Here is a 17,785-nt window from a genome sequence, read left to right on the forward strand (position 1 = left end):
TGCCACCTACTGGCCATTCGCTGCTCAGCCAGAGAAGGGAGACGCGTCATTTGGGGCTTATGACAGCCTGAAGATAAGTGAACATCCTTGAACAATAAAATGAGACACAATGGCCTGTTTTTTATACCTGGAGAGACTGAGAAAAGGAGTGTGTTAGTTTAGGGAGACTGATCAGAAAGGCAGAGAGAAGTGTACCAAGTAATGGATGTCAGAGGAACTCCAACGTGCCCATTTATTCTTGTACCTCAGGTATGATCAAAGGGGCAGTCTAAGCAAAAAGCAAGACATTTAAAACGGATAAAGGGCCTTTAAACACCATACACTTCACCTACTGGACTCCATAATCTTCTGTGTTTTGAGGTAGTAGGATTTGGGGTGGTATGAGAGACGATTAATTTTAGCCAAGGTGGTTGCATCACTTGTTATTCGGGTTGCCCTATGTTTCCCATTATAAGTCTGGCTGTGGACAGATATAACTTGCAACCATTTTAAAAGAGCAAAGAGAGTTGCTCTTAGGATATAAAACTTACCTCTGTGTGCTCCTGTAGCAACTCAAATGAGCTAAACTGCTGTAATAGATCCTGAATGAAACCCCCTTAAAGTTACAACCATTTTGCTACATTGGCAGTATTGTAAGGGCAAGCCCAGGTAACATTTATATTGTAACAGCTTATCCCAGTATCAGTACATCTGTCCACACACAGTTTTTCAGTTGCTTACAAAAAACGTGGCCAAAATTTTTCCGTCAGCTGTTGGTTTCAAGCTGAATTGATATGGAAAGTTTTATCCAAAAAGCAGTTTAGCAGTTTTCAAGAACAAAGTTACTTAAAAAAAAAAATGTTGCTCATGGCAGCCTCTTCTTTTAGAAATTCAAGTGTGCATAAATTTGGAAGGGGGTTGCTTATGTCCACATGTCAAGAAGGATGTCGACAGTTTCCAAAGAGTCCCGCACAGAGCAATAAACATATTTAGGCACCTGGGAGCAAGCATTGTGAGGAAAGGCTGAAACAACGAGGGTTATTTAGTCTGGAGAAGGGAAGACTGAGGGCAGAGCCGATAAAAGTCTTCAAATACTTGATGGGTGATTACAGAGGGGATAGAGACATGCTTTTCTGTGTCCATAGGGGACAGGATTAGTAGCAGTTGCCTCAAGCTGCAGATGGGAAAATTTAGGTTAGAGATTAGGAAAAAACTCTTCAGTGTGGGGTGATCAAGCACTGCAACCGGCTACCTAGAGAAGTTGTGAGATTTCCATCCCTGGAAGTTTTCAAGAGCAGGTTAGACTCTTGGCAGGATGCTGCTGCTTTGAGCAGGGGGCTGGACTAGACGACCTTGTATGGTCCTTTCTAGCCTTACATTCCTCTGACCCTGTGCCAGAGAGGTGTCTCCTGCAACAGTCTGCCCAAATCTGTCAATTTGGAAACTTTTGGAGGGGAAAAAAAAGCATTTTGCACATGCTCTGTAGAAACACTGTAGGATTCTGCAGTTAAAGTCTCTGATGATGCTCTATTCACTGACCTTGCTTCTCAGAGCAGCTGCTGCTGACCGGAGTGCATGTGCCATTCTCGAAGAAATCATGCTCCAGCTCCCTTCCACATATACGCAGATACCATTTTGATTTGTGTGACCAAATACCATGTTTTCCCCAAACCCCACTTTTTCCACTGCTTTCTAGTAGTGCGTTTAAGTGCCATGACTAAACAGCTGTCAAGTGTGATTTGCAGTGTTCACACAAAACTGAGCAGATTTCAAGAGTTTCTAGACAGGTAGGTAGCGAACCGTCTTCTCAGCTCATCTCCATTGCAGGCCCCTCTTGAGCAGAGGCTGTCAGCTCCGCCAAAGTGCTTGGTAGTTTGACAATCTGCACAAAACAGGGCAAAGATGAGATGCCCAAAGTGTTTTACTTGCATCTTAAGCCAGGATTTAAGCCAAGCTATCCAATGATAAAAGGCTCGAAACTTACTGCACCTCAATCAGCAAGCCAGTGCACACATGTAAAGCAACTGCTGAATGAAAATATCTTGATGTTGCAAATTATTGATCTACAACATTTAAAGGCTTCATATATAATTAAGACAAAACCCGGAGCTTCTCGTACACATGGCACAAACCTGTGATTTCAACTGAAATGATTTTAGACATTATGATGTTAAGCATAAACCCAAGTACATACCATATCAAGGTAGAATATCCAAAGGGTGCCACATCAATGACTGATTACTATTCATCCAACTTCGATGGCTCAGAGGGCGCAGACTATAGCTCCTCTATGAGGTTTTTCTGCCTCTTGCTCTGGCTCGATATAATCTGTGGAAGATCCTCCAGTGACCATTGCTTTTCTCCCATCCGTACAGGTGGAAGTTCCGTCTGACAAATATACACCAGACATGGTTATGCTTTGTGATTCTTCAGCTACTGAGTTTATGGAGTCATACTTACACAGCCAAACCACTGAGTTCCTCCCGTGGATGTGGGGATTTCCAGGCTGGGGTCGCTGGTCATTTCCAGTTAATTTTTGAGCTCCTAAAAATGTGCATCTGCCTTTTAGAAAACAATACAACTTTGGGCTGAAGAAGCATCCTAGCTTGAGCTACAGTGCACGCAAAACATCTGCAGCAAGCTGGAGAGGAAGGACAGATCTCAACTATACTCATTTCAGAATCTGCAGCATTGCAAAGGGGTGTCCAACGGTATTTCCACGCTGGACAGCAGAAAGAGCAAAGGCAGCCAAAGAGAGGACACAACCCAGAGAAAGCCCCATGAAGGCAGCCTAGTCGATGAAGGCCAACAGAAGGGTGGCTAACCTGTCCTACGTACAGTCGGTGTAGTTTGCAAGTATAATGGTTCCAAACAGATTTTTATTATTTAGACTATTATGTATTTATTATTTTATTATTTATACTATTTCTCGAAATGGTATCAAAGCTGCTAAAAATCGGGGCGTCTCTTTTCATGGCCTATCCCAAAGCATCTCTCTGTGTGATCCTCAGTAGAGCTCTATTGCATGGTGGTTGGGATAACTGGGAGATTTATGTTTTCCTCTTCATGTTCAGGCTTCTCTGGATTTAGCAACTGCAGTTGCGACAGCATCAACAATCCCATTCAAGCTGGGCTTTCCAGCATCCCGTGTTTCCCAATAACAGTGCTGTGACCGACACATCTGCTGTACCTGTGATGTGCATGTGCTTTATTTAACATGTTCTAGCTCACACAATATCACTTTTTTTTTTTTTTAAATTCCAGGAAGGAATTTGGTCTTGGTTAACAGGGAGGAGGGAGTAGGGCCATGGATTAAGACTCCCTAAAGCAAAGAGAGATCACATGAAATAAGCAAAAACCAGATAGTTTTTTGTCTCTCCAGAGTTAGCTATTCAGGGTTGATACCAGGGTGTTGTGTGTATTCGTGCAGCACAAAGCAGTTTGTGGGTACTCTCAGAGAAGAGACAGACAGGACCAGGTGTCCCACACAAGGGCATCTCTGAGGGAACTTATGCATTACACTGGGACAGACACAATTTCATGAAAAGGTCAGTGGAATTGTGCAAAGCTTGTTTTTGGCTTTTGTGGGCAAACGATCCAAAGCTGACACGTTGGAGAGAAAGACCTCCAAAGGGAGTTCCAACAGCATTGATCACGTCTTTACAGTGACCTAGGCTATGAAATAAATGAACTTTTGCAACTTAGCAGAGATACTGAGGTACGCTAGAGGCTAGCAGAACACAACATGCATAAAGAACGATCTGAAGTGATCCAAGGAACTTTTCTCCGACTATTAATAAAACAAAGGAAGGATAATTTAAATTAAGATGCTTCTATGGAAGTGCTGTTTCCCTACCTACACAGCAAGAAGTCCCTCATGCTGCAGCTCTGAAGGCAGTACGCTCAACCTCACTTTGCAGAGAAGGAAACATGCAGGGCCAGGTAGAGCGACTTGCCCGAGGTGCATGAGGCGCTTGGATGCATCGGATAACAGCCTTTAGAGCTCCTGAGAGCCAGGTTCGGTGCTTTAGCCACAGGACTCCTGGATCGTCACTCTGACCTATAAATTAGTAGCAGAAACACTGACTCTCAGATGTTCCCTTGTACAGGCTGGACTGGGGAAGGGCTGAAGATGCACTTTAAGCAGGGTAGCTTTTCCCCGTGCTCTTTGAAATACAGCAAAAACCCAGAAGATCATAGTAATAGATGAACAAAGGCTGCTGTACAAAATCTATCTATTTAAAATACTGTTTATTTGTGATTTAACATTAATTAGCATTACATCTATGAGCAATTTCAGATAACATTTATATATTTTCCACAGGACACGAAGTTGGCTGGCTCATTCTTTATGCCAAAGCAAGTAAATAGAGGCATTAGCAAAAGGTGCAAATAGTTCACGGTTGCATTTTAAAAAATATTTATGCACATTGCATTCATTTAGATATATTTTAAAAAAAAAGTTATGAAAAGCATAGTTCACAGGTTACTGTTTCTACGTATGTTGTAATACAACACAAATAATGTAGAACATAAAAAACAAGTTAAGCAACTGAAAGGTTCCACTAAGATTAAAAACACTGATTCCAGTATTTAGTGAGATCTAGAATATTGTATCCAGGATCCATTCCAACGCTGCATTGTCACACTCACACGATCAAAGCTAACCAGCCCCAGAACATGCTATAATCAACATTTTTGCATGCCAAACAACCCTCCAGCCATATTTAAACAATCAATATACTGCATAATATTTCAACTGGCAATCTGGGAATCACACTGATCTTTTAAATTTATTTTCTATTGCAATGGCTGATGTACAATGGCAATTTTGAGACAGAGCGAAGAAAAAGCCCTATGTTAATTTCTAGGTTTAGTTTGTATTTACAGTACAGTAAAAGAAGCAAAATGAAAACCTCAGTAAAAATGAGCAAGTGGCAGTACCACCACTACCCATGGCACTAAGCTCTAATTTGTTCTGGGTTTATCCAAAGGACACAACAGAGTCATGAGACCCTTTGACATGTCAAATGAAAGTGAAAAAAAGGGTGAGCTCTCATATGAAACCATATAAATCATTTAAACTTCTAACGTGGAAATGTCATTTTGCCGATTTAATAAAAATATCCCACAATCCATATCATATATTTAACAAAAATAATCACCAAACTTTTACTCTCTTTGTCTCCTCCTGCTTCCCTGCTATTTCACTTTCCCTTTTAAACAGTTTTGTTTCCTTCATTTGGTTCTGTTAAGAGATTATTTTTCTTCATTCATTAGCAGTATCATGAGAAAAACAGTAAGATTTAAACATGAATCCAGTTAACTTTATACGCTTTAACCTTATGGGTATTTATGTCCCTGGATTCCTGAATTATATTTAAGTACACTCTAACCCAAGCATCCTTAAATACACTCTACTGTTAAATGCTTGGTTCACATGCTTATAATACTTTTATACTGAATGGTATACAAACATTTCAACATATAAAATCTTTTTTTTTGTTTTGCCAGTTAAACTAAGTTATCAATGTTAAGTGTATAAAATCCCCTTTATTGAAAAATAAGGGCTTTCTCCCCCAACTGATAGAATAAAAAATAAGTCTTCAAAAATTATATTTCACTAAAATGAAATATTTGGCAAAAAGTTATTGATGAATGAAATTCTTACACATTTTGTATAATTCCAAATAAAATCTCTTACACAGTTTTTCTTCTAATATTAATGTGCCAGTGTATAATAATTCTATGTGATCTAATCTTAAAAAATTTATAGGTGTGCTGTTAATATGCACGCACTCAAACAGTGGTACAGAAACATAAAATATATGGTCAAAAATCACAATACAAAATGTATGATCCGATTACCAAGTGAGGCAGCAGTTTAAAAATAATAAAAAAAAATGGTATGCTCACTCAACAGCAACTTTATTAGAGACTCACTGTACTGAAGATGTTACAGTCTGCAAAATACTCCAGGTGTAACTTGCCACTGTGTATTGTGACAGTATTCGATCTTGCTATGATGGTACTTGAGCACCTGCCAGCGTAGTTCTACGTGAAAACTATTGAACGTTTCAAACCCTCATAGCAATTTTTGGACACACTAAGTGTGAGATGAATTAACTTCTTAATTAACATAAAACTGCTTTTAATAAAACCTTTTCCAGTTTTGTTCTTAGGTTAAGGTCCAGTTTACTGCACACCCCTACCGCTACTATGTTAATGGTCGACTTAAATGTGGTCTAAAAATGTGCAATGTCACCTCCTAACGAAGCTGCACTTACGCTTCCACCTTCTCCTTCTTTTTGGCCTTTTTCAGAAAAGATGGCGTGCGGAATTTCTTCTTCTTCTTTGATGGGGATTTAGAAGGCGACCCCTCCGGGGACAGGGTCTCTTCAATCTTTTCAGAGGTTTTAATTGTAATCTCTACGCTCTCCACAGTACTAGTAGTTAACTGGCTGACCCGCTTAGTGAGATCTTCTTCCACATCGTGCGCATCATCCTTGCCATTCACAACGACAACCGGTACCTCCACGGAGATTAGGTTTATGTCCTGGGTGAACAGATCTTCATGATTTTCTATTAAAAAAAAAAAAAGAGGAAAGTTTTGTTATTTTCTCTTTTTATGAATACCGTCTATACAAAAAATCAGAATCAAGCCCAAAATAAAGTCTGGACTTGTATCAGATCTAAACTGACAGAAAATCTGAGATGCTCATTCATTTCCCCCATCTGTGCTCTCTACTTTGTTTTTGTAAAGAGACACAAAGCAATAGTATGCAAATTGCAGGCTGGAATAAAGATGAACTGGTCTTATCCAAAAACAAATTACAAACTTAAGAGGACCAAACAGCTTAAAGTACACTGAGAATTACCAGTACTTGCGACTGCAAGAAGCCAATATATGTAGATCCAGCTATTAGGCATGAACTTTTTCTGAATGTAAAACTTTTCAATGCTTTACTGCCCTCTTCTGTAAATCTGTTAGGTTTTTTAATTTCTTTTTCCTGCACAGTAGCAACATAGTAAGTGGGAACAGCAGACAATGTACATGCCTCTTATTTCACTGTCTGCTTTGCATAGTCATAATCTTTCCCTGTGAGCTTTACATCAGGAAAAAAATTTGGGGGGAAAAAATTCAATGATTGACTTTTGAAGAAAAAGGGTTATGCTGATATCAAAGGGGACCAATATAAACTGTTAAAATGTTACTATTACATCTTACTGTTCCTGAAACAATACATATGTAGTAGAATTGTTGCAATTTTAACTTGGTTTCATTCAGAGTTAAATTTTTGGGATGTAGCTGGGGGCTGTAGCAGTTACACTATAACAGCTGATGTGCCCTCCCAGTATCACCTCCCCCATGCTTTTCAAAGCATTTGAAAATCAGGTTTGATGATGGCCAGAGTCCTGCCTGGCTGCTTGTTTAAAATAATTCAGTTCTAGACCACCTGACTTAGAGAACATCTTAAATCAAAGCCAAGTCAGAATGACCCACTAAAGTCCAGAGGTACAAAGATCGCAGCAAACACTTTGGCTGCAACAAAAATTTTGTTCTGAAATACTTGAATTCCAGCTTCTATACTGCTGAGGGCAGGCTACGTGACACCTTTCTTACAGAGCATAATGAGTTTAAGTGACCCAGGGCATTAAGTTCTTGGAAGTCTGGAGGAAATTGCATGGAATACCTTCTACTTTTTCTGGGACATTTTGCGGGGACTGAGTTTGTGACTGAATTTGTGACACAGATGAACCGTCATCTGAGAATAATTCCTGTTCAGCATCTGCAGGACAAGAACTGAATTAGTAGCCATGCAAAAATAAAAGAGAGCAAGATTATCAGTGCTAGTGCATACAGTATCTAAATCTCTGCTGCTATTGAACTGTTCATGCTACTGTCATCCACAAGTAAAGGTTAACATACAAGCATTTCAACACATTTAAGAAGTTAAATTATTACAGGCTTCATCTATTAAAAATCATTAGACACTGGCTGTTTTATACAAGGCAATAAAAGTGGGGCTCAACACAAGGCAGCAAGCATCCCATGCAATCTAACCATAACCACGTGATATACATGGATGGCATTTGCATCTTTAAGTCAGCAACCACACAGTATTAGTGCACAAGAGAATATTACAAATGCCGCTGTTAAATAAGCCTGAATTACAAATCCATATGTAGAGCAGCAGTATTAGAAGACAGTTATAAAAAGTTGATAGTAAAAGTTCATGAAGGCACAGGGATTGCTGGGAAAGTTACTGAAATAAAATGCTTTGACCTTTTAAGCTTTTGAAAACAAGAAAATGTAAAGGCATATTTTAAAATACTGAACTTATTGGGAGTTAGGAGATTGCCCACCTAACTCGCCAAAGCTAGTGTTGAGGCTATTCATATGTCAGCAATTCACAGTGCTAGAAGACCACGTGAAAGACACCACCATGTTAAAGTGCACCTTCCACTTGTACGTAGACTTTTGGGTTCTCAAATCCCACTGTTGCACAAAGGAGGGAAAAAATAACTTACGAATGAAAAAAAAAAAAAAACTGCAATGGTAATTATTTTTGAGGTTTCCCCAAGATGGCTGCCAGTCCAAAAATAAAGTCTGTCTCTCTCTCTCTCATTACTGGATCTATACTATATATTTAACCTACTGGATTTTTGTATTATTATTGTTTTTAACTTAAACCTCAAGATATAAATTACACTTAAAAGCACTTCATTACTTCACAATATCTTGAGAAGTGTCCACCTAAAATTCACCACCCAATGTGTAGATGAGACTACTGACCTTCCACTCCTTGCTGCTTGCGCTCAATCGTCCTCTTGTACTCTTCCAGTTCTTTTTCTGTAAAATGGCTGAAGGGGTTGGGAGGGGCTGGTGGTGCATGCTCATCATCTTCAAACTGCATGGGCTGGAGAGAGACAAGGCAAGAGAAACATGTCAGGGACAGCAGCAGAGATTTGCAACATCAGTCCTCTTCTCCTCTGAGGTTAGATGACGACGACCTAAGAAAGAAGCAGTAACACAAAAAAGCCATACTGGAATAGTCTCAAATCAAGCAGCTTTTTCTCGTAAGTTTGTAATAAACATCTGCTCATTTAAATAAAATGGGCTCTGACATTAAATTCCAGGCACTAGAAAACTTTTTTATGATCACCTGCATGAAGTATTAGCAGACATGTCCTGTGGCTGCCCCACTGCTGTCACAGGTACACCTGTCAGCAGGCATTCACACGCTCCTTACTTAGGAAGGTGTCAGAGCAGTCATCAAGGCACTGGTTGATTAAAGTAATAAGCGTGTACTTCAACCCTCTGTGGATTCATGGAACAAATATCTAACCCCATTCGGTTCATTTCACCCAGCAGAGCTATACAACCACTTGGCAATAAATCCTTTTTTAAAGTGTATTTTCACACTTCAGAAAGGTACACGATTACCACTTGCAGACTACGGATGGGATTTTCAAAGATACCTACATGACTTGCAAGCAAAACTTCCCCCAACTTTCTAAACTTTTGCTCTCACTCAAAATTCAAATTCACGCAACATCTGTAGACAATGAAGGACTGAGACCTTCTTCCTACCCGTGAACATGCCCACCCCCTCTTCCTGCACAGCGATGACTGTCGCACAGTGCAGAGACACCTTAGCTTTAAACAGGTCTCTTGCAGTGCGGACACAGCCCATTTACCACTGAATAAATTTACTTCACTCAATAGTAAAAGCCCAGGGTGGACATGCCTCCCCTCGTTACAAACCTTCTTAGCAGAGTAAATTAGCCTGAAAGAAAAACTGCCAGAGCACATAATGGAATACAATAAACCCAACTTGTGACAGGCACTTACTGGACAGGGTTTTTTATCCACAACAATTCCAGCAAGCAACTGAGACTGTGGTCCTGCTGTCTTCAAGTCATACCGGTTTTGCTCCCTAATCTTTAAGGAGACATAAGAACATAAGCAGTGTCACATATCATCAGACCAAGGGTCCATCTAACTCAGTATCCTGTGACAGTGGCAGATGCTTGAGAAGAGGGCACATCTAGAGTGTTGTCCCTCCCTGGCATCCACCGCTGGTTCAGGGATGTCAGAGGCTGCATCCATGACTCTTTCGTTTAGCAGCTACTAATGGATCTAATGTCCATGAATCTGTCTAGGGTCTTTTTGAACTTGGCTGTACAATCTGCCTCTACAGCCTCCTGCAGCAACAACAGGAGGGCAAAATGTTACGTATTGGGCAAAAAAAAAAAAAGTACCCTTGTCTGTTTGAAACCTGTTTCCTGTTAGTTTCAGCGGGTGGCTCCTAGTTGTCTAATTCAGACTTAGTGGATAATACCATACTTACTTAAATCTAACATGACCCTGAGTTCAAGATAGCCCTGTAATAATTAGATTCTATACATGGAAAATTTGTAAATCTTTCATACTTATTGGTGAGTAGTCTTAAATCCCACCCCCATTGCTACAGCAGGGAAAGCAGCGGCTCCCCCCACAATCTGCTCCTTCCTCCCCTGCCCTTTCTGTCAGACACTGCTCAGGCTCTCCTCCATAGTCCATCCTGGGCTATAGAGCACAGCACGTGGAAGTGCAGCACTTGCAAGGCCATATAGCAGCAGTTGTGCTGCTGATTGTCCAGGCAGGAGGCAGAGTTTCCCTGTACTCTGTGTCTGGGAGTGAATCCAGCCCAAGCTGGAGCAGAGCTGACAGTAAGGGGTGGGGGTGTGGAGGTGGAAGGGGAAGAAGCTGCACGAGGCAAGCAGAGCGGGGGGAAGGAGGCTGTGGTAAGTCTGACTCTCTGGCCCTGAGCCTGGGCTGGGGCCAGAGTTGGAACGGCAATGGCTGCCTGCAGCCCACTCTGCTTTGTATTAGGGCTGTGCGAAGCTTCGGTCCCTAATTTGATTCAGCAGAGATTCAGCTCGATTCAGTGGCTGAATCTCCGAATCCGAATTGAATCAGAGGACCCTTGAATCTCTCCAAATCGAATCAGAGCCCTCTGGCGATTCGGACACAGACACAGCTTTAAATGTTTTTTCTACACGTCTCTGGGTACCAGGCAGCTCACGAATGCTGCGATGCTGGGGAGGACGGAGCATCCCACAGGAGTGTAGGGGGATCCCCAGTGCGCTCGGCAGCAGACTCGGAAGTGGACCAGAAGTGCTTCCTGTCCGCTTCTGGGTCCACTGGGGAATGCAGTGAGGGAGCCCCCACCCATGCCACCTGGCTCAGTGACTGGTGCCTCCTTGGTCTGGGAGGGTACCCAGGCTCCCCCTTCAGCTAATCGCTGAGCCAGGGAGGCACAGGGCCCCCCATGTGCTCTCCAGAAGACCTGGAAGTAGACCAGAAGTACTTCAGGGATCGCTGCTGAGATAATGGAGGCCCCTCCCAAGCTCCTGTGGGACATCCCATGCGCCCCAGCCTTGCAGCATTCATAAGCTGCACCGGTACCTGGAGGTATGTAGAAAAAAACTTAACGTTGTGTCTATGGCCGAATTGCTGATTCTCCTAACCAGCATCAAATCTTCAGATTGGGCCGAATCAAATCGGGGACAGCGATCCTAATCAACAAAATGAATCACTGTCTCTGATTTGGGCCAAATCCGAATCGAATAGGGCCCGATTTACACATCGCTACTTTGTATGCAAATCTAAGACAAGGGCCTTTTATCCCCCATGCTGGTTGTGGGGAGCAGGGAAGAAACCTAGTCTTAGATTCAAATAAATACTGTACTTCACTATTAACTTTGTTAAAACCCCACAACCTTCTCCTTTTCAAACTAACCTTTTTAGTCTTTCCCATTATGGCAGCTGATCCAAACTCCCGATTACCTTTGCAGACCACCTCTGCATTTTCTACTACATTCTTTTTGTGATGTGGAGACTAGAACTGCACACCGTATTCAAATGTGGGGGTACCATGAATTTGTACAGTGCCATGTTGATGTTGTCTACTGTATTTCCAGATCTCTTCCTAATGACACTTAATATTTTACTGGCTTTTTTGGGTTGCAGATGCATACTGAGCTGATCATTTTCAGAACTACCTTATAATGACTCCAAGGTCTCTTTCCTGAGTTGTAACAGCTAGTTCAGAGCACAGCATTATGTACTTATAATTGACGAATTGTATTTAAAGGAAATTTTATCTCTGTTCTGGAAGTCCTACTCCCACTGTCACTGGTGTTATAAGGATGGTATATCTTGTGTAGCAAAGCAGAGCTGGAGTGCCCAGGGGATCTGCAGCGGGATCCTTCCCCCTGCTTCTCACAGCAAAGTACATGCTGATCCTCTGGCTTCACTCCAGCACCTCCGAAGATCCGTGCCCAAGATATACTGTGAAATACCCCACGGAGAGAAAATGCATGTCCTCTGCAAGGCCTCTGAATCTGTCCTCCACCTCTGTGATGTGGACCTACATGAGCATAGAAGACAAAAGAGCCTCTCTGCTCACAAAGGTACAGGTAGAACTAGTCCCACATGAATGATTTGCTGCTCTCCTCAACCAGCCCTCTGTCTATATGGCTGCCAGTGCTTAGTACGCTTACTACGGCAACTGTGACAGAAAAAAAAAAAAAGGAGTCTAGCTTCTCTCTGATGAGGCAAACAACTTGTAAACCTCCCTGAGAAAAAAAAACCGTAGCGTCTGGGACTGATAACATGGGGTTACTCAGTGTCTGAGTGATTATGGGGTGGTGCTTTGTTTGTCCTTTCTAGAGGAAGGGAGTTGTTCCTCGTGAATCAGGTTCAGTTCCCAGGGGGGATGGATGGAATGGCCCTTTCCAAAAAAGTAAATCCCCAAACTTAAAAAAAAAGAGCACTCCATCTGGCAGAACAGTTAGGCCTTGGCTGGAGTCTTGGTGGACTGTGCAGAAAAAGTAGCTAGCCATCTATGCTTGCGAACCCCCCCAGAGCCTTTTTTTGTCTTTATTTTGCATCACCGTTAAAAAGCGCCAGGTCAAGGAAGGCAGAACAACTCAGCAAGTCTAAGCGAACCACACCCTAGGAGTAGTACTCTTCTAGTTGCAATGACTTTTGTCTTTCTTAAAGATGACTAAACAAGCAAGTCCAAACTTCAAATTTTTGTAACTTGTAGAAAAGTTCATAGAAAAGGACAGTTTTGCTAAATTGGTTGTTTCTCACATTCATAGAAGCTGAAAATAAATGAAAGGTGCTGGAGTGATATTCTAGCCAGCTGTATTTCTGCACTCTTTTGAGAAGAGGCTCCCTTAACAGATAGCTAGGTCAGAGCTGTCAGCTTCAGCTCTGGACCCAAACTTCCACTAAATGTGTTACAGCTCCTGAACCATCTCCAATCTCTCGTTTCCAGAGTGACTGCTCAACATCCAAACTTTAAACTATTGTTACGGTAAACCCATCATACCTTATTTCTCTTTTCCAGCACCTCACTGGGGTTTGTATTTAGAGGAACAAACTGGTTTGGATCTTCAATTTTGATTGGAGTTCCTCCACTGGTTTTGGATGATTCATCAGCTTTCATCCACTTAAAGAAAAAGCAGTTCAAGCGTTTTAAAAGAAGGGAGAGGTGGCTATGGAGAAATGAGTGCCTAGCGATCAGAGGAGAGACCTGGAGAACGACTGCTTGACTCTTTTAGCTCCTCAGTTCATTCTTTGCCAGACCTCAGCACAGGCACGAAACCCCTACTAAATGGATGCAATACTTACCTGGCCCACACAGATGTTGAAGCTTATTATGTATGCCTGTGTCCATGCAACCCATGGGCATACTCATTTAAAAATGATACAGAAGTGCAGCCTTGCATTCAGAGGACTATGTCCAGGAAGGTTTCCTGTTCCTAAAAGCCTACAGGAAAGAGCTAAATACCACAGCTCTTGCTCCTTTAATGCAGCCTCCAATACCTCTAGAATCTGTACTTCTCTTATCACTTTGTTCTCATAAACTTCTGCCTCTGCTCACTGCAGGTTTTGCTTTTGGCATTTTTCCCTTTTTAAGGAAGGTTTTATTGGCAGTGAAGGGTTCTCTCCCAAAACCGTTACAGAAGACATGTCCAACTACCACCAGGGGGAGCGCATGGGCTTCTTAAAATTTGCATCATCCGAATGGTCTGATAATAAAGAAGAGCCCTGGTCTCTCCCTGGGCTGGCTGGGATTGTGGTGGAGGCAGTATGTTTACACTTGAGACACCAGAAATCACATCACCCAATGCCATATCACGGTCATGTGTGGCATTAATGGGCTCTGAAGAAAGTCCCGATTAATTTTCATTGACCAGAGACAACAGTGCTCTAGATGCACAAGAATAGGGCGATTTAGAGATTGAAAAGAAATAAAGATAAAGGGGTATCCATGTACAATTACAATAATTACAGACTACACTCAATGCAGATAATTGTTAGCGTGCCAGATGTGGAACAGAATCTTGTGCTACAGGAGCCAGAGGAACTAATAAAGAAGAGAAAAATCACTCTGAAAACTGGGTCATAAAACTATCCCCTCTTCCAGCACCAACAGTTTCCCAAACACCTGCCTAGTGTAGCAGCTATACCAGTGTTAAATCTTGTTTGCTAGCTTTACTTTTAACTAATTAGTTAATCCTGTTTTAAAAAAAAAAAGGAGCTCACAACTGGATCAGATTCCCTGACAAACTATAAAATTTACTTTCATCCATGTCAAACAAGAGAACAAACCAACTACCTAAAATAGCTGCCTACCGTGATCTTAGTCCTGGGACTCATTTCTCCATTCCAAGACTCCTCAGGCACGTTCACTTTCAAGTATGTATTGGGAGAGTTCAGCCATCTTGTCTTTTCCCTCTGCTGTCTCTGTGCTAGGAATTTGAGGGGGGAAAGTGGAACCGAATCATCTTCGAAAGAAAAGGCAGTCACAGTGGCTGGGATCTCAACATCGCTCTTGTGCTTGGGTTTCTCTCTGACTAAGGGCTGCCTATAGGCATAGCCAGTTCTGTACCCCTGTGAAGATTTAAAAATCAAAAAATGGTCATCTGAAAATAATATCTGAAGAATAAGAAATCAAGGCAAACTCCTATCACTGTACGTATATTGAACGCACTCTCACAATTCCTTAACACAATAGATTTGGAATATCCATTTGTAAAATAGTATTCTTTTGTTCATTCATAAAACATTAACAACAGTCAGCATCAAAACAGATGCAGAGTCAAATTTTAGGAAATCACTAATTGACACACTTTCAACTGCCCGGCTGTGTTCCTTAAAGGCAATGCAATTTGAAAGAATTAAAATTAATTTGTAAAAACTGGTAACAACCTTTTTTTCCCTCCACCTAAAACCAATAGAGAGATCCTTTCTGGTGTCAAGTTACATCTATATTATTGGGTCTAGAATAGTGACTTTTCGTCAGCCTTTGGTATCTGCTCACCCCCCCATGGTGTGGGAGGGGAGGGGAAGAAGTAAGCTGTATCAGCAATTTTCCTGGCACAGCATATCCCTTGTCTCTGGGCCAGCTGAGATTTTTGGTCAGCACATGTGGCAGAGTGTGGGATAGGAAGGAAAACACATGGAGAAGGCAGGACTCCACTAGCGACCAGGGTTAGTTTGTCCCACGGGGCAGTATCATTTAAGTGTGAACCCAATTTGCTCTACTCTGGTAGTGACCTCCCTGTGTGAAAGGAGGAAGCGTGACTCTAGGTCAAGAAGTTCTTGTCTTGATTTATGATGTGTAATACAGGTAGGTAGGCCACAGAGAGGAAGCAAAGAAAGGTTGTCCCAGAATGTCACTTAATATTGATATTACATTTCCTTTCAAACACGTATTAGTGTACTGGATTTTCCTTTTTTGAGCGCACATTTTAAATGAGCCAAAATTGAGAACGAACACTGAAACTTTATGACAAAATAAAAACAGAGCCTTCAAGTCTACTTTCTAAGGGGCTGGTTGGTAGAGTACTGTATTAATAGACCTTAACATAGAAAAAATGATGCAACTTTGAGAGAAATTCCTAGTGAAAATTCTTGCTCTTGCTAGTACACGTCCACGTTCAGTTTCAGAGACAGCCTTTTTTTTTTTTTTTAAACCCATATTCTGTCTCAAGTCAAATGTTCAGCTATGGGAATATTTAATACGAACCACCTTGATTTGTGTATTTTATTTCCAAGTTTACAAAGAAAAACCAAATGGAAAATTCTTCCTTTGGGGTCTAACTCCACAGATAGGTAAGGCATTGGGGGGCTTTTAGACCATTATGAGATTGCACATGTGGTGGTGTAACCGCACACTTACCAGGTTGTCTAGCATCCTCATAAGAGCTTCAAACTCTTGCTCGCCAACCTTCCACTTCTGTTGAGAGGCCATATTAACACCACCTCCTCCAGCTGCTGCCACATTGTGTGTGAAAGGCTTGTATTTCTGCAGGTCTAGTACAAGAAGATTGTCTATTCCACCGGCACCAGCCAGTGCATGAACCTGTAACATAACAGCACACATTTATCTGTAGCCTTATGGAGAACTTTTAGCTTGCACACAGACATTAACTCCAAAACAGTTTGCACTTATTTTTCTTCTGCTAATAAATTAAAGTAATGGTATTAAAACATTCAGAGAAAAATTCCTATCGAGTGAATGGCAGTATCAGCTAAAAACTGTGACTGCAAAAGGACTCATGTCATAAACATCTATTTTTAAGTGCCAAAAGTAGTTTTTTGCTTCACTACACAAAGAAATAACTTCAATTTTGAAAAAGAATCATCTTTGATGTTTGAGGGAAAGACAATTATATCTAATCAGTAACCCACTGAGACATTAACAAGTGATTTCTAGATTGTTTAATTTATTTTTTAGAATACTGTTCTCTCATCTTGCCCTAAAGAGCATTTGTTTATGTAGGTTCTGAAATGATTTGTGCTCCTAGGAAAAACTATTTTCTTGGTCTCAGCACCCTGTTTGAGTAAGAGAGCTGGGGACTGTAAGACCAAGTGTTATGCAGGCTGTCTGCCTTCCTCCCTTAAGAGCTGGAGTTCAGTCATGGGAGGAAACTTCATGCAGCTGTAGTCTCTAGGACAAGGGTATACACCCACAGGCGCAGCCCCAGTTAAAGAACACCAGTCAGGTTTCACAAGGATGCTTGTTGGAAAGCAGTGACACAGGATTTACCCTGTAACATTGCTGCTCTGCTACATTTCCCTCTGATGGCTCAGTTTTCAAAAGATCAGCTGGCAAAACCTTCATGAGTCCCAAAATACTCAGCATGAAACGGCATCATGCTGCAATTTTGCACTGCAATGTAATGAGTTTTTAATGAATGAGTTTGTCCCACGGGGCAGTATCATTTAAGTGTGAACCCAATTTGCTCTACTCTGGCAAAGCCAACATGTGGTGCCTAAGCTAAGTAAAAGTCATTCTTAGAGTGGTTCTAACACAGCTAATTGGGCATATGCAAAGCAGTAAACAGAAATCACTCCTAATGTCCATCTGCAAAAGGAGACAGCCTCCTCTTTGCCCCCCAAAACTTTTCAGAACTATTGCTTCTAATAGCAGAAGCCTTCCTGAACTTTGTCTCAGCCCACTTCTCCCCACTGGCATCAGGTCCACCCACTGCATCCATCCCTTATAGCAGATCCATCTACTTCAGAAGTTGAACAGAGACCAATCCTCTCTGCCTTACCTGTATTTCACAGGCTAGTTGCACATTAAAAATATAATGAAAAGCCTCCTCTAATGTCTCTCCTAGAGCTACCACGCCATGGTTCCTCAACACCAGCACCTAGTAAATGAAGACACTAATGTTAGATGGTAGAAACTGGTACAGTATATGCAAAGGGTTTATGAAAAACATGGGATAC

The 17,785-nt window shown here is 41.6% G+C and overlaps 1 protein-coding gene across 15 annotated transcripts in view; it reads right to left on the reverse strand.

Moving 5' to 3' along the window:
• Nucleotides 1-4,213: 4,213 nt before the first annotated feature.
• The window catches only part of ADD3 (adducin 3), a 157,721-nt gene continuing 144,149 nt past the window's right edge, over nt 4,214-17,785 (reverse strand). For 14 of the 15 annotated variants that reach the window (XM_090056965.1, XM_090056952.1, XM_090056958.1 and 11 more), the window contains 8 exons: nt 17,608-17,706; nt 16,227-16,409; nt 14,678-14,935; nt 13,368-13,487; nt 9,836-9,925; nt 8,777-8,900; nt 7,674-7,769; nt 4,214-6,561 (listed from right to left, as the gene is read on the reverse strand). In XM_090056965.1, coding sequence (XP_089913091.1) covers nt 6,263-6,561; nt 7,674-7,769; nt 8,777-8,900; nt 9,836-9,925; nt 13,368-13,487; nt 14,678-14,935; nt 16,227-16,409; nt 17,608-17,706 — 1,269 coding nt within the window. In that variant the 3' untranslated portion in view covers nt 4,214-6,262. The remainder of the gene's footprint in view (nt 6,562-7,673; nt 7,770-8,776; nt 8,901-9,835; nt 9,926-13,367; nt 13,488-14,677; nt 14,936-16,226; nt 16,410-17,607; nt 17,707-17,785) is intronic. The other variant, XM_090056967.1, reaches the window with a different exon arrangement.

This window comes from Crocodylus siamensis, chromosome 7, assembly GCF_052110815.1.
Source record: "Crocodylus siamensis isolate JL-2025a chromosome 7, ASM5211081v1, whole genome shotgun sequence".
Lineage (NCBI taxonomy): Eukaryota > Metazoa > Chordata > Crocodylia > Crocodylidae > Crocodylus > Crocodylus siamensis.